This window comes from Sceloporus undulatus, chromosome 10, assembly GCF_019175285.1.
Source record: "Sceloporus undulatus isolate JIND9_A2432 ecotype Alabama chromosome 10, SceUnd_v1.1, whole genome shotgun sequence".
Lineage (NCBI taxonomy): Eukaryota > Metazoa > Chordata > Lepidosauria > Squamata > Phrynosomatidae > Sceloporus > Sceloporus undulatus.
Window position 1 is genome coordinate 14,481,346 of NC_056531.1, and position 24,852 is coordinate 14,506,197.

The 24,852-nt window shown below is 47.2% G+C and overlaps 2 protein-coding genes across 3 annotated transcripts in view; both read left to right on the forward strand.

Moving 5' to 3' along the window:
- Positions 1-228: 228 nt before the first annotated feature.
- UNG (uracil DNA glycosylase) lies at positions 229-6,484 on the forward strand. 2 transcript variants are annotated; one of them, XM_042441380.1, is made up of 7 exons: positions 229-424; positions 1,054-1,278; positions 2,767-2,862; positions 3,828-3,925; positions 4,108-4,196; positions 4,671-4,849; positions 5,699-6,484. In XM_042441380.1, the coding sequence occupies exons 1-7, from the start codon at positions 329-331 to the stop codon at positions 5,837-5,839; spliced, it is 924 nt and encodes a 307-aa protein (XP_042297314.1). In that variant the 5' UTR covers positions 229-328; the 3' UTR covers positions 5,840-6,484. The 2 variants fall into 2 exon arrangements, with proteins under 2 accessions (XP_042297314.1, XP_042297313.1); XM_042441379.1 differs by lacking the exon at positions 229-424 and adding an exon at positions 700-853.
- Positions 6,485-9,303: 2,819 nt separating this feature from the next.
- ACACB (acetyl-CoA carboxylase beta) overlaps positions 9,304-24,852 on the forward strand; it is an 84,760-nt gene continuing 69,211 nt past the window's right edge. The window contains exons 1-11 of the mRNA XM_042441434.1: positions 9,304-9,462; positions 11,283-11,752; positions 13,652-13,784; positions 14,221-14,359; positions 14,447-14,556; positions 15,230-15,311; positions 15,561-15,659; positions 15,757-15,866; positions 16,029-16,139; positions 17,737-17,946; positions 19,661-19,831. Coding sequence (XP_042297368.1) covers positions 11,292-11,752; positions 13,652-13,784; positions 14,221-14,359; positions 14,447-14,556; positions 15,230-15,311; positions 15,561-15,659; positions 15,757-15,866; positions 16,029-16,139; positions 17,737-17,946; positions 19,661-19,831 — 1,626 coding nt within the window. The 5' untranslated portion in view covers positions 9,304-9,462; positions 11,283-11,291. The remainder of the gene's footprint in view (positions 9,463-11,282; positions 11,753-13,651; positions 13,785-14,220; positions 14,360-14,446; positions 14,557-15,229; positions 15,312-15,560; positions 15,660-15,756; positions 15,867-16,028; positions 16,140-17,736; positions 17,947-19,660; positions 19,832-24,852) is intronic.

Genomic DNA, 24,852 nt, shown 5'->3' on the forward strand with positions numbered 1-24,852 from the left:
TATTATTATTATTATTATTATTATTATTATTATTATTATTATTATTAAAGGGGACTGCGCATGCGCACATCGCCCCTCCGACTTACCCGCCTCAAGGCTTCGGCGGCGACCCTCAAGCCTATTGCGCATGCGTGATTCCAGCAGGTGCGGAGGCCACGCCCACTCCTCCGAGATCCAGCCAATCGGAGGGTAGCTCCGCCCCTCGCTCCCGGGCGCGCATGCGCAGTCGGTTTTTGCGCCAATTTTGAGCCGTGAGGGGAAGAGACCCGGGGCGGCGCGGAAGGAAGACACCAGCGAAAGGCCCGCAGAGGAAGAGGAAAGGGAGGCCATGATTGGGCAGAGGACGCTGCGGTCCTTCTTCTCCCCGCTCCCCGCCGGAGAGAAGCGGAGCCGCGTCTCGGAGCCGAACCAGGACGCCGAGGAGGTATGTTCTCCTATTAGTCCCCTTAACAGTTAATACTAGTGTTACGATACGGTTCTCCCAGCCAATAGGAAGCGCTGATAGAGGCCCTCTGCCAATAGGAAGTGGAGGGAGGCGGGACTTTAGCGTCTTTATTAGCCGCTCTAGGCCTCCTAACAAATAGGAAGCTCCACTCTAGGGCTCTCAGCCAATAGGAAGCGGGGATGGGCGGGACTTGAGAACTCCACCTTCACAAGCCACTCAGGGCGTCCCAACCAATAGGAAGCTCCACTCGAGGCCTCTTAGCCAATAGGAAGTGCAAAGATGAGGGACTTTAGAACACCACGCGCTGCGTTGAAATTAAAGCTGCGCGGGAGCCCAGCTGGAGGCTCGGGGCGGGGTTTACCTTCACCTCGCGGCATTGGCCCTTTGAGCCCTCTCCCAATTAAGGCGGTGGGCGGAGCGACGAAGCTAGTGGGCGTGGCCAATAGGGCCAATGGGAAGCTTGGGAGGGGCGTGGTCTTCCTCTTGTGATTGTTTTTCCCGCGAAAAGGCGCCCCCACGTGGCCGGAAGTGTGCTTTGTTTGGCTCTGGCCGCCATGCTTGCCATGCGACGCATCTTCCTGAATGTCTCCTTCTCTCTTTCCTTCCAGGCGCCCAAGAGGCCCAAGGCCAACTCCACCTCCGCCGCAAGATGGCCTCCTGCAACTGCTGCTGCCGCACTGACCCCAGAACAGCTGGAGCGCATCCGGAAGAACAAAGAGGCGGCCCAGCAGAGGCTGGCCTCCCGCACCGTCGTTGTCTCTGCGGCCCCCGAAATGGCGCCTGGATGGAAGGCCGCCCTGGCCCCTGAGTTCGCTAAGCCCTACTTCCCCCAGGTGGGCCACAGCAGCAACACAGCTTTTCCCAAACTCTGCTCCTTGAGGACTCCAACTCCCAGAAGCCACCACCAACAACAGCACTCAGGGATTCTGGGAGTGCCAGAACATCTCCAGGACTAGAGTTTGGGACCACTGCAGCTACATGGTGCTTACGTTGCTATTCCGCTCTCTATGGTCAGATGTTGATCATAGAAGTGGAGGACTTAAAAATTCCTAGAGAGAATAGTTCTCTAGGCATTTGTAGGCCCTCCATGATTCTATGATCAACATCTGGGAGATGTTGACTATATAGTTGCGCTGGAGGACCTAGACATTCCTAGGCACAACACTTTTCTAGGCAATTGTGTGATTCTATGGTCAACGTTTGTTGGATGTTGACCATAGAGTTGCACTGGAGATTCCTAGAGAGAACACTTCTCTAGACATCCAAGTCCACCAACATGATTCTGTGATCACCTTTTGGCAGATGTTGGCCATAGAGTTGCCCTGGAGGACCTGGGGATTCCAAGAGAGAAGGCATTTGCAGGTTCTCCATCAGAATCATAGAGTCGTAGAGTTGGAAGAGACCACTAGGGCCATCCAGTCCAACCCCCTGCCATGCAGGAAATCCAAATCAAAGCATCCCTGACAGATGGCCATCCAGCCTCTGTTTAAAGACCTCCAAGGAAGGAGACTCCACTACACTCCGAGGGAGTGCATTCCACTGTCGAACAGCCCTTACTGTCAGGAAGTTCCTCCTAATGTTCAGGTGGAATCTCTTTTCCTGTAGCTTGCATCCATTGTTCCGGGTCCTGCTCTCTGGAGCAGCAGAAAACAAGATTGCTCCCTCTTCAATATGACATCCTTTCAAATATTTAAACAGGGCTATCATATCACCTCTTAACCTTCTTTTCTCCAGGCTAAACATCTCCAGCTCCCTAAGTCGTTCCTCATAGGGCATGGTTTCCAGACCCTTCACCATTTTTGTCGCCCTCCTTTGGACACGCTCCAGTTTCTCAATGTCCTTTCTGAATTGTGATGCCCAGAACTGGACACAGTATTCTAGGTGGGACCTGACCAAAGCAGAATACAGTGGCACTATTACTTCTCTTGATCTAGACACTATACTTCTATTGATGCAGCCTAAAATAGCATAATCTTTTGGCAGGTGTTGACCACAGAGTTAAAGGACCTAGAAAGAGGCGTTTGTAGGTCCTCCAGCATGATTCTGTGATCAGCTTTTGGACAGTGTTGACCATAGAGTTGCCCTGGAGGACCTACAAATGCCTAGAGAAGTGCTCTCTAGGAATCTTAGAGTCAGAAATGTGTTGTTTTACGTTGGGGGGGTGTGTGTTTCTTCTGGGAGCTTCTTTCCTAGGGAGGTAATGCAATTGCCCCAGCTTCCCACCCAGATCTGGATGTTGCCTTGCTGCGATATCTCCGTTTCCAGTCCTTGCTCCTTTGTCGAAATGCCTAGAAGTCTCTCTCTCTTCTCCCCCAAACCAGCTTATGGCTTACGTTGCGGAGGAACGCCGCCGCTACACTGTCTATCCTCCTCCCGACCAGGTCTTCACTTGGACCCAGATGTGCGACGTCCGTGATGTGAGTCAACCGCTTTGCCAGCAATTATTTTGATCTGCTTTCCTCTGCTTTGGTCCCAGTAAAGGGAGGTGGTCGCTTTGCCAAAGCCCCCTTGCGATCTCAGTCAATTCTGAGCTGAGCTTCGTGGCTCACGGCGCTCTTAGCCCAAGCGACGCTGTCAGGTGGCCTCTAGGATTATCATTGGACGTTTATAAAGCGCTGAATGTTTGCACAGCACTGCATATGCTGAATAGAATGACTCAGGCCCCATTCGGTGTCCCTCCCAAGAGGCTGGATGGCCATCTGTCAATGGGGATGCTTTGATTGTGATTTCCTGCATGGAAGATTGGGGTTGGACTGGATGGCCCTTGCAGTCTCCTCCAACTTTATGGTTCTAACTATTAAACTGTGCAGAACCTACAATCATAAGAGACCACAAGGGCCATCCAATCCAACCCCAATCTGCCATGCAGGAACTCTCACTCAAAGCATCTCCACTGACAGATGGCCTCTAAGGAAGGAGACTCCACCATCTCTATTGAGGGAGTGTGTTTGAGTGTCAGACAGCCCTTACTGTCAAGAAGTTCCTCCTAATACTGAGCTGGAATCTCTGCTCCTATAGCTTCCATCCATTGCTCCATTGTCCCCTAGTCTCTGGAGCAGCAGAAAATAAGCTTGTTTCCTCCTCAATATGACATCCCTTCAAATACTTAATCAGGGCTATCATCTCAGTTCTTAACCTTCTCTTCTCCAGGCTAAACATCCCCAGCTCCCTACGTCTTTACTTATAGGGCTTTATGGTTTGCAGACCCTTCGCTGTTTTAGTTGCCCTCTTTTGGACACATGGCTCCAGTTTCTCAATGTCCTTTTTGAATTGTGATGCCCAGAACTGGACACAATATTCCAGGTGGGGCCTGACCAAAGCAGAATAGTGTGCAAAGGTCTGCAGTGTTGAACCCTTCCTTTCTCCACAACTTTGTATTCAGGTAAAAGTGGTCATCTTGGGCCAGGATCCGTATCATGGGCCCGGTCAGGCCCACGGCCTCTGCTTCAGCGTCCAGAGACCAGTCCCACCTCCACCCAGGTAAGAGAACAAGGCATTCAGCTCACCATTGCTGTTAGTATCAGGTGTGCTGACATAACTCCCCATTCGTCCTCCATTTAAAACGGTTAAAGGTCCGCTGGTAGTAAGCATGTGGCATGCACGGCGGTTGTGTTCCGAAGGCCATAAAGGATCCTGACAGCGTACCTTGTTTTTGTCTGCAGCCTGGAGAACATTTACAAAGAGCTTACTACTGACATCGAAGGCTTTTCTCATCCTGGCCACGGAGACTTGACTGGTTGGGCTAAACAAGGTGATCTCTGTTTGTTTAAACCCTGAGCTTCAGGTACAGCTTGTCTAAAAAACCCTCTAGGACCTACAAAGGCCTAGTAGTGTGTCCTCTCTAGGAATTGCTAGGTCCTCCAAGGCAACTCTGTGGTCAACATCTGACAGACACTGAGCATAGAACTGCGCTGGAGGAGCTACAAAGGCCTAGTGGAGTGTTCTCTCTAGGAATCTCTAAGTCCTCCAGCACAACTCTCTGGTCAACGTCCAACAGACACTGGCAGTAGAACTGCGCTGGAGGAGCTACAAAGCCCTAGTAGAGTGTCCCCTGTAGGTCCTCCAGCGCAACTCTGTGGCCAACACTGCTCATGAAAGCTATTTATTATTGTTGCTAAAGGCCAGTGGCCGAATGGGGGGTTCTGTTACTCCACCTTGCCCTTGTGGGGGTCCGACCCTGCCGCTGTCCTTGAAGGCCTTGCCTCCTGTCGCCTTTGCCTCCTAGGGGTGCTCCTGCTGAATGCCGTCCTCACGGTCCGGATGCACCAGCCCAATTCCCACAAGGAGAAGGGCTGGGAGCTGCTCACGGATGCAGCGGTCTCCTGGCTGGACAAGAACCTGGACGGCCTGGTCTTCCTCCTCTGGGGGGCCTATGCGCAGAAGAAAGGCGGCTCCATCAACCGGGTAGGGACACCCTTCCTTTCCCGTCCTCCCGAGAGTCACCATTCAGAGGCGTAGGATGGCCTCTTAGTGGGGTGGCTGTGGAGAGCGCCTGGGTCTAGGAAATGGGTGAAAGAAAGGAGCTCATTGTGTCCTCATAGAATCATAGAGTGGGAAGAGACCCCAAGACGGGCCCTGATCCAGTCCAACCCCATTCTGCCATGCAGGAACTCTCAATCAAAGCATACCAAACAGATGGCCATCCAGCCTCAGTTTAAAGACCTCCAAGGAAGGAGAACCCACCATAATCTCCTTTGAGGGAGTGTGTTCCACTGTCTAACAGCCCTAATGTTTAGGTAGAATCTCTTTTCCTGGAGCTTGCATCCATTGCTCCATTGGGTCCTAGTCTCTACAGCAGTAGGAAACAAGCTTGCTCCCTCCTCAATATGGCCTCCCTTCAGATACTTAAGCAGGGCTATCATGCCACCTCTTAACCCTCTCTTACTCTCAGGAAGTTCCTCCAAAGGTTGAGCTGGAATCCCTTTCCTTGTAGTTTGCATCCATTGCTCCGGGTCCTAGTCTCTGGAGCAGCAGAAAACAAGCTTGCTCCCTCCTCAATATGACATCCCTTCAAGTATTTAAACAGGGCTATCGTATCGCCTCTTAGACGAAACATCCACAGCTCCCTAAGTCTCTCCTCACAGGGCTTCATGGTTTCCAGACTCTTCACCATTTTTAGTCTCACTCTCCCACGGAGGCCACGTTTTTTGGGGCGCCCCCCTTTCAAGCACTTTTTACCACAGATGACAACTGGCCCCCGCCTTGGGCTTCCGGTTGCCACAAACTCTCTTTAATCCCTCTCCTCTCTTCCAGAAGCGGCACCACATCCTTCCGACGGCGCACCCTTCCCCTCTTTCAGCGCACAGGGGCTTCTTTGGCTGCAAGCATTTCTCCAAAGCCAACGAACTGCTGAGGAAGTCTGGGAAGGAGCCCATCGACTGGGGAGCGCTGTAGCCATTGGACCCAGAAGTTGGCGCCAATCATGACGTTTCTGCCAGACTCTCCTTGCGGTGCCTTTGAATTTGTTTTTCGTCAAACAGGTCTGGAGCTCAACACGACACTTCAGACACCTTAATCTGGAGTAAATCTGAATGAAGAGAATGCTCCCCGAGAACCATTATTATTTTTACGTCCCCGACTCCTTCGGAGAGGAGCGTTTATCGGCCTAAAGTTACAGTCTTGGTTTCAGTCCCATTCTGCGCTGCGTTTGCTTACAAGTGCATTGGGTTTTTTCATTCTCTGGGATATTTTCCAAAAGCAAAGAAGCTGGTTTCTTTCCTTTCGGTTCCACTCCAGTTCCTTTCTGGAAACATTTGGACGGTCAAAGATGTCCCGAATGATGCTTGGCTCAGTCTCCCAGATTTGTCGCCTTGTCAGCTCCTGACTTTGTCAGTTGCTGCGGATTGCAGTCTCCTTGCTGGGTTGTTTTTATAGGGCTGCAGGAATTGGGCAGCCCACGGATTTCACTCTTTTCCCCCCTTGTTTGTGGGTTGGGTTAGAAGGGTATTGTCTGTGCCAGAAATTAAGCGTTCTTGGGCCCCATACAGACTGCCAAAATAAAGCTGCTTTGGGTCACTTTGGAGGTATGCTGTTTAAATGATGCATGTATCCTAAGAGTCCGGAAGCCGTGCCAAAGCTGTGCTCCAGTTCTTAGGACTGAATCATGGCTTTGGTGCGGCTTCTGGGCTCTTAGGACGCATGCAACATTTAAACAGCATACCTCCAAAGTGGCCCGAAGCAGTCTTATTTTGGCCTGTCTGTATGGGGCCTTGGAGTGTTAACAAGAGATGACTCAGAGCCTGGGGTGCTGATTTCCAAAGAAGGGATGCCATTTTTGCCATTCGAACAGATCTTTCAGCGTGGGAGTGCGGACTCATTTGCCCCTAAGTTTTGGAAGCCTTTGCAGCTTTTGTTCCTAATTATTTGTGAGTGTGTTCTTTAACTCTTCTCTTGCTCTTTAACTCCATAAAAGTTAATTGAAAGTTAGAGTTGTCTGTAGGGTTTGTAATGGTTGTCCATAGGGTCGCATCCACACAGGAGAGTCCTGCACACCCTTCTTTGCCAGCGGACGATGGGCATTGCAATGCCCAGCTGCCCCCTGGACTGGCCGCAGAGGTCCCATGTCTGGAGCGGTGGTCATCAAGAGATTTAGGATCCCATAATTATGTCCACCGCCATCAGCAGCAAAAACATTTGGGTATTATTAGGTGCCTTTTATGGACTCTTTCCTTGTTAACACTAGCACCAATTTTGTTGTTGATGCTTTATAGGAATTGCAAAATATTTTTTAAATAAACATATTTTTTGGATACGTTTGTGTCGATGTTCTTGTTTTTGCTCCTTGCCTGCCTTCCAGGGAGGGCCTTTCTTCGGTTTTACCATTTTGAATAAATGAAAATATCATTTTAAAATGCTTCTTTTGCAGAAGGGAATCCAAACTCTACACACAGTTTAAATATAGGGCTGGCACAAATACATATAGACTTGGAGGAGGAAAGAGGGAAGAATAACTGTCATCTTTCGGCCTGTGAGGGAGAGAATAGGCTGGCCCAGTTCCACCAGGGCTAGCCTGACGAAGGGTCCATCTGCCTTGGTCCAGGCCTCAGAGGGAGAGAAGAATGCTGGACCTGATTCCCTCCCCCCCTCACCATTCCCTTCTCCTTTTGTGTCCTGTCTTTTAGATTGTAAGCCTGAGGGCAGGGAACTGTCTGTTATCCCCTCTGTTGTAAACCGCTCGGATTCCCAGTGATTGAGCGGCATATAAATAAAACATATTATTATTATTATTATTAATAAGGAAGGAGAAAGGGGGAAATGGGGAGAGAAAAGGGAGGTTGATTAGAGATATATATTTATTTATTGCGAATATTTATTTTGAGATTTTGGTGGAAATGGATGTGAATGATGCTTTGTGGGTTGTATGTGACTTATAATGTTCGGGCTATCTAGAATAAACGAAGGTTTACTCAGCGGTCTCAAAGTGGATTATTGTTTAGGACCTTAGTTGGCTATTTACAGTGTTTACTCTGCTTTATTATTCCTATTATTAGGTTCTTTAGGTATTTAGTGGGCCCTTCTTTGGTTGTTAGTAGTAGTAGTTATTTAATTTGTGACTTACAGTGTTAGTTATCAGTTAGTTATAGTAGCAGGAGTTATCGTTTAGTTAGTTATAGCAGTAGGAAATAGCATTTATTTGTTTAGGTAGTTAGAGGGTTAGTTATTATTAAGTTATAGGTAGTTATTAGAATTGGAGGGATGAAGTGGAGCTGAACCTTACACTAGAAGGCCTTACTTGGATAGTTTTTCCTTTATCATCCTTATTATTATTTATTATTCTTTACTATTCCGTTATTATCATTAGTAGTAATAGTAGACTTTCTTTCAGTTAGTTTAGCTACCGTATTTACAGTATCCTCCATTGTTGTTATTATTTCTGTTATTAGTATTTGTAGGTATCATTATGTTAGTTATTTAGCAGCTAATTATTAGGTCTCCCTTGGCTATATTAGCTAATTATTAGACTATTCCCTTATTATTATCATTAGTAATAGTAGTGGTAGGCTTTCTTTCAGCTAGTTAGCTAAAAGTTAGTTGTTATTATTGCCGTTCTTAGCATTAGTAGGTATCATTCTATTATTTAGCAGTTAATTATTAGTTAGGGCTTCCTTAGCTATTTAGTGTGCGGTTCGTTTTCGTTATTACATCTAGTAGCCTTCCTTTACTTATTCACTCACTTATCTAGTTATGGCAGTAGTTATTTATTTGTAGTAGTGTATAGTAGTGTGTAATGTGTCCCTTGCGGTCTCTTCCGACACCTATGATTTCTTTATTAATTCTTTATTAATTTCTTTATCGGAGCAATTATTTACCGGACAACTGACCCATCCAGTGGCTGGACTCTGGTTTTCCTGTCTTGAACTGACCGCCTTTGGACAACTCTGACCACTGGCTTATGGGCTTGGACCTCTGGCTATCGCTTGTGTCCTGGTCCGATATCCCACAACTGACCCTTTGTCGGCGCATGTATGAGGCTTTCACAGGACCGAACATGGTTTCCGGCCGAGAAAACCAGACTCTCCAACCCATCATCCACCAACGGCGACAACCCATGCAATGGCCGGAGTGGCTGACCGGCGCAGAGGGCGCTTGGAAGGGACGCAAATTGTCGAAGGAGGTTGCGCCTAGACGATGGACATCGGTGTGACCTATGGACGGCGTGGGTTGTCGTTGTCGGTGGGCGCTGGGTTGGAGAGGCCTTGTCCTGGAGTAAAGTTATGTAAATACAACTTGGAGACTCCAAGTGTTTCTTCAGCACCTTGTGAAGGATCCTGGTCCTGCTTAACTTTGCTCCAGCACTCCTGCTGTTAATAGTCCAAGGGGCACCGTGTGTGTGTGTGTTGTGTGTTCTTTTTTTAGCGTCGTTCCACTTTGCGTTCTCCGAAGTACAAACAACAGCTGCCAGGCGCGGCGTCCCTCTTGACCTCCAGCCGCCGCTGGCTTTTGCAAGGAGAACTGCGGAAAGTTTGCAGATTGCACAAGATGGCAGAGTTGTCTGGTTGTTGTTGTCGTTCTGCTTGGTAAGTAAATGAAGTTGTGTTGACCTTTTTCTTTACGGCTGTTGCTTTGAAGGAGAAGGAAGGCCACTAAGCCCTCCGTCGCAATCTTGTCCCCCAAAACGCTTCAGGCTCTCAGGTGGGTTGTCTTTCCCAAATGTCAGAATGGGGTTTGAATGGATGACCTTTGGGGTTTAGGATCCTATATATTCTGCAAGGGCAGAAGAGTTTTGGGGTCTCATCTGTCATTATTATTATTACAGCTTGAGTCTCCAAAACAACACCAAAACCCCAAATTTTTCTTTCCCTTTGCTTTCTGATGTTCTTGGTTTCCTGCACAGTGTAATTTTTTAAAAGCAAAGGCTGTGTATAAAATGCCCTCTTAGCAAATCCTGACAAAACGCATCTAAAAATATTCACATTTTCCAAACCTACTCCAAGAAACTTTTGGTCGGTCGGTTGTTTGGGGGATTCTGGGAGTTATAGTTCCCCCAAGTAACTTTTCCACGGCTTTGGTGTTTATCCACTTGTACAGCTGTCTTTTAGGAAATAAAAACTCCCAAAGGACCTTTGGTCGCGGTTTTGCAATACTGTGTTTGTGTATCTCTTTCAGCCCACAACAGCTGGGCCAGAGGTGGAAATATACTTTATGTAACATGTAAAGTATGTAAAATATATTTATATGTAATATATTATATATTATATATAATACAATTTATAATTTAATATATATTTAATATATGTAATTTATATATAATATATATAATATAATTTATATTTTAATATATATTTATGAAATATATATATATATAATTTATATATATATTTAAAATATATTTATAACATATATAAGTATATTTTATATATATTATAAATATAGATATAGATATAGATACAGATACAGATATATATATATATATATATATATATAGATTGTGTTGCTCATTTTGGAAAAAGTCACTCTGCTTGGCTTTAAAGAGACAATATTGCTATTGCTAGAGTCGCGACCCACTCCGACCCCAAAGCACCTTTATCCAAATCCCATTATGCAAATAATTATTATTTATTGATTGATAAATTGATAAATTATTATTATTTAATAATTAATAACCGTGGGCAAGTCATACTCTCAGCCTAAGAAACCCAAGAAACGCCTGCAATAGGATCGCCGCCGTAAGTCGGAAACGAAGCAACGCAACGACAACTGCCACGGCAATCAAAATATGATTTTCTGTGTATTATATGTGAGTCCCTGTGTTTTTGTAGGGTTTTCTTAGGCGAGGAGTGTAGTATATTTTCTTTCCCAGTTCCTTCCTCTGAAATATAGCATCTGGGATTAGCTGGCGGTCTCCCATCCAAGGACCGTCCAGGGCCGACCCTGCTTAGCAGTCAAGATAACATAGGAATCCTCGTTTTGATATCATGCCTACAAGACCCAATCTCCATTGGCGGTCTCCCATCCAAGGACTATCCAGGACCGACCCAGCTTAGCTTCCAAGATGGGAATCTGGTGTCTTTTGGGGTACATTTAGGCCCTGCGAATATGTGTGAACGTGTATCTTCAAAGTCATTTTACTGATCTCCATTGGCAGTCTCCCATCCAAGGACTATCCAGGGCTGACCCAGCTTAGCTTCCAAGATGGGGATCTGGTGCCTTTTGGGTTACGTTTAGGTCCTACAAATATGTGTGAATGTGTGCCTTCAAAGCCATTTTGATATCTTGCCTACAAGACCCAATCTCTGTTGGTTGTCTCCCATCCAAGGACTGTCCAGGGCTGACCCAGCTTAGCTTAGTTTCTGGGCCTTTCAAACCAAACCAACTCACCTCCTTCTTCCTCTTCTAGGTTTAACAGATGGTTCTCCTCGCTATCTTGTCCATCTTCCTTGTGATCTGGATGGTTTGGACCAAGATGGCGGACCGCTGCCCTTCTGACTTGAACCCGGAACCTCATCCCGATGCCGAAGAAGAACATCAGCAGTTTTCTCCAGAGCCACTTTCCAGTGTGGATCCATCAGAAGACCGTACTACAGATCCCATACTACAGATCCCGCACCCCGCATCCCATAGCAAACCCCCCATCCCCAGTGTCCAAGCACAGGCCCCCGGCGGTGGTCAGCCGGCCCAAGCGCGGCGGGAAGCCATGGCCAAGTTCGTCCTGGGCTCCTTTGAGGACAACTCTTCGGATGATGAGCTGGTGGCTGGCGCTCTCAAAATGGCCGGCCGGAAGAGGAGCAGGAGGAGCAGCAGCCTGGCCAGCGTCGGGTCCTCCTCCTCGGTGGATTCCGCCTTGGAGGCCGGCGCGGCGACCATGAGGTGAGCAAAATGGCGGCACGCGCATCGCAAAATGGCAGCGGGCCTTAGCATGTGGATGTGGCCCACAGATGTGGCACATGGTATGGCATGCAGATATGGCACATGGTATGGCATGTGGATGTGGCACACAGGTGTGGAACATGGTATGGCATGCAGATGTGGCACATGGGTGTGGCACATGGTATGACACGCGGATGTGGCACACAGTGTGGCATGTGGATGTGGCACCCAAAAGTGGCACACGGTATGGCATGTGGATGTGGCACACGGATGTGGCACATGATATGGCATGCAGATGTGGCCTACGGATTTGGCACATGGTATGGCATGCAGATGTGGCCTGCGGATGTAGTACGCAGATCTGGCACATGGATGTGGCCCTCCCACCAAAGACCCGCCTGGCCCCTTTCTCTTTCCAGATTTGGATTATGTAGGAAGTGTGGGCTAGCGGTTTGAGCTAGGAATCTGGAGTCCAGGGTTCGAATCTGCTCAGCCGAGGAAAGCCCCTGGGAAAGCTATACTCTCAGCCTCAGAGGTGAAGTGCTTTGCCAAAAACAAACCCTACAGACCCCAGGGATTCCCAATGGACCTTGCAAAAACTAAACATCCCAGGAAGGGGGGAAAGCCCTATACGGTTTGCCAAAAGCCAAATGCCTGCAAATCCCTGGGCTGCCAGCAGACGGCGCTGGCGCTGCGTCCCTTTCAAAGCGAGTCCAAGCTGCATGCTTTGCTTCCTGCAGCAACTAGGAAGATAACGTTTGCAATTTGTTTCTGTTTGATTTGTTGAGTGTGTCTTTTTGTCCTTTGGGCTCCGAGGCCAAAAGAGTTGGAGGGGAAGAAGAAGGGAGCAAGGAAATAAGAAATCAAGGCGGGAAGGAAGGAAGGAAGCTTAGCAAAGAAAGAAGGCAAGGGAGCAAGCAAGGAAGGGAGCATATATAAGAGAGGAAGTTGGCAGGCGAAGGAGAAGAAGAAGGCAAGGAAGCAAGGAAGAAAATAAGGAAGGGGGGGGGGAATAAGAAGGGAGCCAGCCAGCAAGGGAAGAAGCAAGCTATGAAGGGAGCACAGAAGAAAGGAAGCCAGCAAGGCAAGCAAGGAGGAAAATAAGAAGGCAAGGGAGCTAGTAAGGTTGCATAAAATAAAGCAGGGAAGGGAGCCAGCAAGGGAGCAAATAGGAAGGCCAGGGAGCATATAAGAGAGGAAGTTAGGAAGAAAGTAAGCAAGGAAGGGAGTTAGCAAGGAGGCATATAAGAAAGCAAAGGGGCGAGGGAGGGAGGAAGGAAGGAAGGGAGCAAGGAAGCCATCGAGGAAGAAGGGAGGAAGCCAGCATCCCAGCAGCAAAATGGACCCGGAAGAAGGGGGCTCTGGGCTGAACTGGTTCCAGCGCCTTCGGAGGTCAGTGGGGAAGGGGGCCTATCCCAACCCAACCCCCCCCCAAAAAGGACCCCCCTTGTTTGCATTGCAGATGGCTGAGACAGTGTGTGTTGCTGTTGTGGGGTTGGGTGACCCCAAAAGGGACCCAGGAGACTGTCATTGCAAAGACATTTCCAGCACACACACACACACACACACACACACACATCTGCATGCTCTTCTCTTTTATTCCAAACCTCCAGGGAAGGAGGTCTTTAAACAAAGGCTGGATGGCCATCTGTCAATGGGGATGCTTTGCTTGAGAGTTCCTGCATAGCTTTGCTTGAGAGTTCATGCATGGCTTTGATTGAGAGTTCCTGCATGGCTTCAGTTAAGAGTTCCTGCATGGCTTTGAAGGAGAGTTCCTGCATGTTCTTGTCGGTGTCATGCATCCTTTCATTGAGGATGGTGCAAAATCAATAGAATAATATAAATGTAAGTAGCCAGGGACTGGCAAAAGCAACGAGTTCCAATGTCTTTTCGCCGCAGGCCCAGCATGTCGGGGCTGCGCCTGACCAAGACGGGCCGAGAGCAGCGCAAGGCGGACCTCCACAGGGATTTCACCGTCGCCTCGCCGGCTGAATTCATCACCCGCTTTGGAGGCAACCATGTCATTGAAAAGGTAGCACTGAAAAGGCCGCCCGGCCGGGTCAACATCAGGGCAGCTTGTCTCCAAACACTTCCGTTTCGGTTTGAGTGTTGGAGCAGGGTTCGAATCACCGCCCAGCCATGGGAACCCAGGGGTCGCCATAAGACCCGAAGGCACACCGTAACATCAGCAATGCTGTATCCCAAACCAACAATGCTACGCCCAGAACCCACAACGTACACCCGACAAGGCTATAGCCAAAACCCACAACCCTATTTTGACTGGAAGCCATTGTATTGCTCATGCGTTCTTTTTAATGCGCATATTCCTTTTTGCATTTGTTTATTGTTTTGCGCTGTTGTTGGTGGTGGTGTCAACGTTTCTGTTTTTCTACCTGTTATTGTGTTAAAATAAATATATCGGGGGGGATATAAAGGATTATTTGTGTTTAAATTTCCCCATTGTGTAGGTCCTGATCGCCAACAATGGCATTGCGGCCGTGAAGTGCATGCGCTCCATCCGCCGCTGGTCCTACGAAATGTTCCGGAACGAAAGAGCCATCCGTTTTGTGGTCATGGTCACCCCCGAAGACCTCAAAGCCAACGCCGGTCGGTTGTGGGGCCTATAGGGCCACGGGTTTTGTTACGGGGTTTGGGGGGTTGTACCACTGACCCTAACCCTTGGCCTTCCTCCAGAATACATCAAAATGGCTGACCAGTATGTCCCCGTCCCCGGCGGGACCAATAATAACAATTACGCCAACGTGGAACTCATCGTGGATATTTCCAAAAGGATCCCAGTACAGGTATTGATATGTACATATCTATATGGCCTACTCAAATGTTCTCCCTTATATACGAGGTTTGCTTTGGGGAATTTGTATACAGTGGGCTCTTGGTGTCCCTTGGGGTTTGGGTACCTAAATGGTCATTATATACCTTGCATATGTGTGAATGTAGGTATGCATATACTATATGTATTATATGTATATATGTATGTGTGGCATAGTAAAATGGTGTCTCTTATATGCAAAGTTTGCTTTGGGGGATTTGTGTACAGTGGGCTCTTGATATCCGTTGGGGTTTAGATACCTAAATGGTCGTTATATACCTTGTCTATGCATGGATGTATATATATGTATACTATATATGTATGTATGTATGGCATACTCAAATGGTGTCCCTTATATACAAGGTTTTGCTTTGGGGTTTCGATACCTAAATGGTCATTAGATACCTTGTCTATGCATGCAGATATACTATATAAGTATATATATGTATGGTGTAGTCAAATGGTCTCCCTTATATAAAAAGTTAGCTTTGGGGGATTTATATACTTTTTAAATAGACTTTCAGTGCTTGCATTAATGGGGTCAAGGATCTCTGGACATGGAGGGCCAGCAGCTGGACAGCATGGTAATGTTCCTCTGCGCCATACCCTTGCGTGCTTAATGCCTTTCTCCGCCATCTTCTTTTCAGGGTGTTTGGGCCGGTTGGGGCCATGCCTCCGAAAACCCCAAGCTCCCCGAATTGCTCCACAAACATGGGATCGCTTTCCTAGGTGGGTCTTGCAAATATTTCTTGCCATATACCAGATTGGTCATTTTTAGGGTCAGCAGGCGTTGGCACAATGCGCTCTCCCTACGAGGCGGACGCACTGTGTGTGTGTGTGTGTATGTAATTTCCCTATTCCTTTGAGTCACTGGCTGCTCCCTACCTTGCGCTCGCCCAGCTTAGGGTTTGGTGCAGTCAACTTCCCTCTACATCTTGCGCCGCCATGTTGCGCGCCTTCTCTTTTCCCATCCCCTAGGTCCGCCCAGTGAAGCCATGTGGGCCTTGGGCGACAAAGTGGCGTCCACCATCGTGGCGCAGACCGTCCGGATCCCCACCTTGCCCTGGAGCGGAAGTGGTAAGTGAGCGGTGCCCGTTTTTTCTTTAACGCCATTTCTGGCACAGCCCTAGGATTTGTAGATGGAGATCTCAGGGCTCCGCATTGCCGTTCCTAGGGCTGGTGGCCGAATGGGCTCAAGAGGAGAGCGGTCAGCCAAAGACCATCACCGTCCCGCTGGACACCTACCGCCAGGGTTGCATCAAGGATGTGGAGGAAGGCTTGAAGGTAACCCGACCCTTTGCTTTGGTCTTGGGTCATTTTGATTGAGAGTTCCTGCATGGCAGGACTAGATGGCCCTTCCAGTCTCTTCCAACTCTATGGTTCTACGATTCGGCTTTCCCTCTTTTTTTCCCCATTTAATTTCCTTTCTTGTTCCTTCCTTCCGAGGCGGCGGAGAGGGTCGGCTACCCAGTGATGATCAAGGCCTCCAAAGGCGGAGGCGGGAAGGGGATCCGGATCGCGGAAGGCGCCGAAGGCTTCCCCGCTCGCTTCCGGCAGGTAAGAGAAAAAAGTTTTGCCAATTCCTTGTCCTTTGCAAAACGTGACCAAGACTGCTGGGAGTTGGATCCTAGCCACATGGGGCTTATTTGGGGGATTCATATGCTGTTGGTATCTGTTGGGATTTGGATACCTAAATGGTCATTGCATATTTTGTATATGCATGTATGTATAAGTGTATATACAGTGGATCCTTGTTATACGCTGGGGTTTGGTTCCAAGATCCCCCGTGTGTAACAAAATCCGTGTATGCTCAAGTCCCATTAAGTATAATGACATAGCAAAATGGTGTCCCTAATAAAAAATGGAACATCAAGGTAAATTTTTACTTTTTTGGAACATTTTCAAACCGTGTATGCTTAAATCTGTAAATAAAAAATCCGTATATAAGAAGGGCCGACTGTACTATATATATATATGAGTGCGGGATCCCATCTTATTTTGGAAAGCCCTAAATAGTCCTTGGGTGAGCGACTGCCAGGGAATCCCAGGTATTTCAGAGGAAGGAAGTGGCAAATCCCACCTCTCTGAGCATTCCTTGCCAATGGAAACCCTATGAGGAATTAATGGGATCGCCATAAATCGGGCAAATTTTCGAGGCACATATAGGGATAAGGGCATTTCCATTAGGATTTTGCAAGCCTCTTGCTTCGATTGACCTTGCAATCTAGAATCGGCTTAATAGGATGTGTTTGCCTTGGGTTTCCAAAGCATATCATTAATCGTTAACTAGAGACATTGATCCTTTTCCGATAACTTTGCTCTCTCTGCAAGGGGGTCGGGTTTGGGATTATTCTGCTTTCCTGTCTTTCTGCCCTTGGAGGCTCATACATCATTAACTCGGTCAATTAATGCACGGACCTTGGGCTGCCCCCCCCCCCCTGCATTTCTTGGGTGCGGTTTTTCACAATACGATGGAGAAGGCAATTCTGATGAACCATTAACGATGGAGGCAAAATACTTGTCAATTATTACTATCATTATTATATATTCTTATATCCCGATATACACGCTAGCCAATGTTTGAGGCCATTTGGGATTGATTGTGGGGGTCGTGTTGGTCATCTGTGTTCCCTGATGGGGCATTTGTTGACCCTTGACCTTCGCAGCTGCCCATCTTCCCCATGCAATGTATATAATGACCATTTAGGTATCCAAACCCCAAAGCAAACCTTGTATATGAGGGACACCATTTCACTATGCTGTACATACATACATATCTAGTATATACACATATATACATGCATGTATATACAAAGTATACAATGACCATTTAGGCATCCAAACCCCAAAGCAAACCTTGTATATAAGGGACACCATTGGACTAGGCCATACGTACATCCATGCATATATATATATAGTATATACATATATACATGCATGGATATATAAGTTATATAATGACCATTTAGGTATCCAAAACCCAGCATAGAAGTTACCCAGCATAGAACCATAGAGTTGGAAGACACCCCAGGGCCATCCAGTCCAACCCCTTTCTGCCATGCAGGAATACACAGGATCCTAGAGAGTTAGAAGGTACCCAACATAGGACCATAGAGTTGAAAGAGACTCCCCCGTTATCCCTTTGAACCAACAGGTCCAAAGTGAGGCTCCTGGATCTCCGATTTTCGTGATGAAGTTCCTGCAGCACGCGCGTCACCTGGAGGTCCAGGTCTTGACCGACCGTTATGGGAATGCCGTCTCCTTATTCAGCCGCGACTGCTCCATCCAGCGGCGCCACCAGAAAATCATAGAAGAAGCCCCGGCCTCCGTGGCACCACCCTCCGTCTTTGAGTACATGGAGCAGGTAGGCAGGAACCTCGGACTGTGTCTGTGAGCTGTGCAAGCGGCCAAGGAGAAAGAGTGGCAACATTAAAAACATATGCTACGCTCATCCCTCCACGTTTATGGCTTTGAATTTTGTGCATTTTATTACTAACGGATTTTATTAACATGTTCTCTCTAGGAATATCTAGCGCAACTCTGTGGTCAACTATAACCAAAAGTCACATTAGAGATTCCTAGAGAGAACACTCTGCTAGGCATTTGTAGCTCCTCCGGCGCAACTCTATGGTCAGTGTCTGGCAGATGCTGACCACAGAGTTTCCCTGGAGGACCGAGAGATTCCTAGAGAGGCATTTGTAGCTCCTCCGGCACAACTCTGTGATCAGTGTCTGGCAGATGCTGGCCACAGAGTTTCCCTGGAAGACCTAGAAATTCCTAGAGAGGAGTTTTCTCAGGTAAAAGGAATAGTATTTTTCTTATTTGTGCTTTTTCCATATAGCGAATGCAGAGGGACAAGTTTAATTATTTCTATAAATAAATTAGTAACGCTACTACTGTCATGCCTCCAGAGCATCTCTGATGCTCTTGAGACATATATTTAGTTAAGATTATATTAGGTTTTCTGTGTATTAGTTTAAGAGGGGAAATACAGATCTATAGCTTTAAGAAAGACAAGGATTGTGGGAAATCCCAGGGTCTTATACTGTCTCACTCTAGTTAGTTTCAGTGTGTAGTAAGATTTCAGCCAAGTCAGACCTGGAGAGAGTATTTTCCTTTGACAAAGAGATAAGTCCACAGAAGAAGAAAGATAGTCCTCAGAGGAAGAAAGATAGAATCCACCAAGAAGAGAGCAAGGTATTTAGGAAGGACTATTGAAAAAAAGAAGAAATCAGTTTCATGTTATTTGTGTTTATAATCAGTAAAGCTTTTGAAACTTAAGAAATTTGTGGACAAGTCTTTTGTTCTGGCTGTGTTCCCGAGAGCCAGAGACCTTACTACACCCAAAGTCCATAGCATCACTCTTGGGACAAAACAACTGCTATAAATCAATAAATGGATAAATTAATAACTACTGCTGTAACTAGATAAGTAAGTGAATAAATAAGCTTACACTTTGTAAACCGCTTAGGGAGTGCATAAGTACACTGATAAGCGGTATAGAAACGTACTTCCTATTGCTATTAATAAACAACACTACTAGGAGTAGTAATGAAAAAGCAGGGCACACTAAATAGCTAAGGAAGACGTAAGCATAACATCTGAATAATTAACTCTAGATAATTAAAAGAAGGATACCTAGTAATACTCATAATGGCAATAATAACTACAAAGGAGGGTACTGTTAATAGCTAACTAACCGAAAGAAAGTCTATTATCTGTAGTAATAATGATATAATAGTAGTAGTAGCAGGCTTTCTTTCGGTTGCTGGTCTATGACCGTAATTGCACTGAACTAATGATATTATAATGTATTGTAGAATTATAGCAAAACAACATAGTGATGTAACCCTATTTTTCAGAACACAATAGAATTGTATCAGGTATGTTATTTATGAAGGCCGTTACGGATGCGTCATCGAGGATTGCACATTTCTTAACATGCTCATGTTCACCATCCCCATGTATTCATTCGTTCAAGGGACGTCCATGTTTTAGATGCTTAGCCCCAAGCGAAGCCACATTAGTGTCTCCGGCCAAGCGTTGTGTGTTTTAACAGGGTCTCTTCTCTCCCCCAGTGTGCCGTGCGCCTCGCCAAAATGGTGGGCTACGTGAGCGCGGGAACGGTGGAGTACCTCTACAGTGAAGACGGGAGCTCTTACTTCTTGGAGCTGAACCCTCGGCTCCAGGTGGAACACCCTTGCACTGAAATGATTGCGGACGTCAATTTACCTGCGGCCCAGCTCCAGGTACACAACCTCTTCGTGCACGTATAGGACACTCCAGTGCGATGCTGTGGTCAATGTCCGGCAGATGCTGACCACAGAGTTGCCCTGGAGGACCTAGAGATTCCTAGAGAGGACACTCCACTAGGCATTTGTAGCGCCTCCAGTGCTATTCTATGGCAGATGGAGTTCCTGGAACCAAACCCTAATGGATATCAATTAATAATAATAATACCCCATTGTATTTAATGGGACTTGAGCATCCATGCATTCTGGTATCCACAGAGGGTCCTGAAACCTAATGCCAATGGATACCAATGATTAATAATAATAATAATACCACATTGTATTAGTGGCACTTAAACATCTATGGATTTCGGATATCAAACCCTAGAGGTTTGGTATCCACTGGGATCCTAGAAATCTTAATCTGGATTGTTTTAATCTGTAATGGTCATTTTAATCCCATGTGTGTGTGCTTTAATTTACAAGTTTAATGGTCAGTTATATGGACAGGTTGCTTACCTGTAATGGTATTTCTTCTTCATTGTCTCTGCGAATCACACAAATGGGTTATTCTGTGCTTGCACAGTTAGCTTTGGAACCTTCTTGGAGATATTAAAGGCGTTTTGGCGGTAGCCCCGCCCACTCTCCAACTGCCTTTATTCGTCGGTTTCCCACCTAAACCCTCAGTTCCATGGACGCCGAGTAGCAGCAGCCCAGGACCGAAGGAGAGGCAGGGCACGACTGTGTGGGGAGGATGGGCGGGTTTGTGTGAATTCACAGATGACCACTTGAAGAAATACCGTTACAGGTAAGCAACCTGTCCTTCTTCTTCGTGGTCTCTGCGAATCACACAAATGGGTTAGACTAGCAAGCTTAGGTTAGTGGAGGTGGGAGTGCCATGCCACACAAGAAAGGCATATTGACCCCCAATAGAATCACCAGGTGGGAAACCAATCCCAAGGGCATGCAAACATGAGGACGAACAGGCCCGCTGACATGACGGTTCTACAGAGTCATGTAGAAATACTGAGACGTAGTGGAACAGTCACCAGTGCAGGTGAAACATGCCCATTGGTAGAAAAACAGGCTTGCCAGCTAACCATAGGTTGCTGTAGGTAAACTTTGATGGTCCATAATAAATGGCAAGTGTAAACTAAGGGCAGGGAAAAGCCTTGACTTAGATAGCACATATTTGTTGGTAATGGAGATTATGTCAAAGCCACCAAATAGGTGAGTGGCATAGAATATAAGGAATTTCACTACTGTGAGCGGCTGTTGGAAGATACCAAGCACGAAGGTCTGGTATACAGACATTGTCTAATCTGAAAGGTGAATTGAATCCAGCATGAAGGGCAAAGTGCTCACAACAATGCAAGGCTGCACAGGCCGGGGCGTTGGTATCCAGGAAAGAAGGGCTTACAAAGCCCTCAAACTTTAGGTGTGTCATTCAAAGAATCTTGAAAGTAGGAAACGGGCAGTGGCCTGATAAAACCTCTCGAAGCCATGATTCGGAGATTATGGCAGTGATAGACACAGCCTAGAATGCTAAGTAGTCTAGGGCTAAATGTTCTCTTTACAGAGTATGAAAAAGACAATCTGTGGTCAACAATGGTTGGAAAGTGCATTCATAGAGAGAGAGCCTAATGATATCAAACTGGAGAAGAGCTCCAGCAATGATTTCTGGAACAGCGGTGGACACCAGAGAGGAGGAATATAATCTCATTAAGTCACAACAAATTTCTGACAAGAAGGAGAAAAGATTGCAAGATCCAATTGTTGTGGCACACAAGACAAGCTGGAGCGTAATGTTCCAGGCTATCAGCATGAAGCATGCAGATCTTGGTGAAAACGAGAAAGAAAAACAACAGTGGCTAGTATGATGCCAATAAGACTAGCCACAGCATTGAAAAAGTAAAGGGATACCACACTGTCAGGTTGAAAGAAGTCCCTGTGGGGATGGTATCCCATGACGTGACGTCCTGTAAAAGCTGTATCAAGACATGGCAAGAACAGCCAGAACTGATAGTCAAACAGTATAGCAGGAGTGACCTGGTGTCAGTCCACCATGAATGGGCCCTGGAAACAAAAATGTTCAGAGCAGTGGAGCTGGAATAGACTTTAAGAACCACAAAGTCCAATTCTAGCCAGCTGGTGCAAAACACCAGGCAATATGACAGAAATCATCATAATGTTATCCTTAATGTTTAAGAGGAACGACTCAAGCTGTAGCATAAATCTACTGCATCATGCCAGTATGAGCAGAAGGCCATGGGGACCATATAACAGTGGCTCAAAACCCCTTATCGTATAGGTCCAGGGCGCGTAATGAAGCATGAAGTACACTGTGACAGTGCATAGCAATTAGGTGGAGCGCAGGACTCCCTTAGGGGAGAGAAGCCCCAGGAAATGTACAGAATGCATGGTTAGCCTTGTTAGGGTTGCAGGTGGAGGTCTGAAATATTGCCACCTCACCCAATTGATGCCTTGGACCAGAGGTTCAGGAGAAATAGGATGGTATGACATCAGTCAGCCAGGAGAGATGGGACAGGTATGCAAATCTCGAGATCTCCAAGTATCCATGGGGTGGACAGATCTTTAAATGGAGGCTCAAAATCAAGGGATGTCCCCAGAGGGCATTCCTGCCCAGAGCAGAAAATGGAAAGGAATTGTAGCAGTTGTTTGCCACCTGCTCCATGGAAGAGAGTGGCATTGACAAAAACCCTTTGGAAGGGGTATGGGAAATAGACATGTATTTCTCACCATATATAGTGGCCCTTGAAAGAGGCATCAACTGCCTTAGGTGACACTCACATCAGGAAGTGGCAAAACCCTTCCCTATGACTGATGGTCTCTGTGCTTTGGTATCAAAGCCCCCCATGGGGGGAACAAGACGAACACAGTTGAGCTGGTACTAGTTGCATAATGGTAGCATCCCTAGGTACGGAGGCAACAAACCAATTTATGAGATTTGATTGTACAGTCCTGAAGCCATCAATATGGTGAAGGATTATCTGTACCCAAAGTGAATAGATTGTGCTCCCAAATTTTACAAGGGCCAAAGAAGTCAGACTTGAATGTCCGCATTAAGTGACATTTAGCCATCCAGTCTGAGATGAAGGACGTCGTCATAAATTGTAGTGTGCAAATGGTGATGTCCTCCCTCAGTATGGAGGGAGCACCACGTCCCCCGAATTGGCTATATAGGGATAGCCGTGATGCCATGTCTCGTTACAGAAGGAATATTTACACTGTATAACTGTCCAATGATGCTTGCATGCCTCGATACCGAGGGAGCAACCTGAAATAAGTCTCAATTTCAAATGAAGTAGCACTAGAGTATGTCAGGGTGACCATTTTTGGCTCAGAGGCAAAGAAGTGACCACTGGTGGTGGTTTGATGGACAGTGCACCTCATGGCCTGAAATTGATAGAGCACTTGCTGATAGTTAACCTCGGTACAGAGGGAACAACTATGGCTTTGAACCCAAACCAGCATCATCCATACTGACTGTTGGGAACAGCTAATCGCGGCCACAAAATGAACCCGGTGGCAACAAGGAGCATACGACCGTATCAGTAATGGCCCTCAGAAACTGAAAAACCTGCTGCATTCGAATCCTCTTGTGCAGCTTAAAACGGTACCGATGTTGGGCTCTTAGTATTCGTCTTCTCAAAGGAGAGTCAGGACGAAATACAGCCATACAATGATGGCAATCTGGCTAACACCCTATATCGGTTTGACCCCGAAGAGTCAGGGGCTGACGAGGGTAGAAATCAAGCTGCAAGCCAATCGATATTAGTCCTGAAAGTCAGGGACCGATGAAGATTGAAGCCTGGCAGCCAGCCAATCAGTTTGACCCAGAGAGTTAGGGACCGACAAGGATTGATGTCAGACTACAAGTCAATCAGTATGACTCCAGAGAGTCAGGCACCAACAAGGATCAAAGTCAGGCTGCCATCCTGTTGGTATGGGACCGATGAGGATCGAAGTCGGGTTGCCAGGCAACCGGTTCAACCTCGAAAAATCAGGGACCAACAAGGAACGAAGTCAGGCTGCAAGTCAAGCAGTATGACCCCAGAAAGTCAGGGACCGATGAGGATCCATATTGGACTGCCAGCCAAACAGTTTGATCCCGAAGTGTCAGGGATCGATGAAGATCCAAGTCTTTCAGCCAGCCAAATGATTTGACCTCGGAGAGTCAGGGACTGACAAGGCTCGAAGCTGGGCTATAAGCCAATCGGTCTGACTCCAGAGAGTCAAGGACCGATGCAGATCGAAGTTGGGCAGCCGTCCAATCAGTTTGGCACCGGAGAGTCAGGGACCAATGAGGTTCTACGTCAGGCTGCAAGCCAACCAGTATGACCCCAGGGAGTCAGGGACCAATGACGATCCATGTTGGGCTGCCATCCAGTCAGTATGACTCCAGAGAGTCAGGGACCGATGAGGATCCATGTTGGGCTGCCATCCAGTCGGTATGACCCCAGAGAGCCAGGGATCGATGAGGATCCATGTTGGGCTGCCATCCAGTCGGTATGACCCCAGAGAGCCAGGGACCGATGAGGATCCGTGTTGGGCTGCCATCCAGTTGGTATGACTCCGGAGAGTCAGGGACCGATGAGGATCCATGTTGGGCTGCCAGCCAAACGGTTTGACCCCAAAAGTCAGGGACCGATGAAGATCCAAGTTGTGCAGCCAGCCAGACGGTTTGACCCTGGAGAGTCAGGGACCGATGAGACTCAAAGATGGGCTCGAAGCCAATCGATATGATTCCGAAGAGTCAGGGACTGATGAACAGCCAAGGTTTACCACCAGCCAAACAGTTTGACCCCAGAGAGTCAGGGACCGACGAGACTCAAAGATGGGCTCGAAGCCAATCGGTATGATTCCGAAGAGTCAGGGACCGATGAACATCCAAGGTTTACCACCAGCCAAACAGTTTGACCCCAGAGAGTCAGGGACCGACGAGACTCAAAGATGGGCTCGAAGCCAATCGATATGATTCCGAAGAGTCAGGGACCGATGAACATCCAAGGTTTACC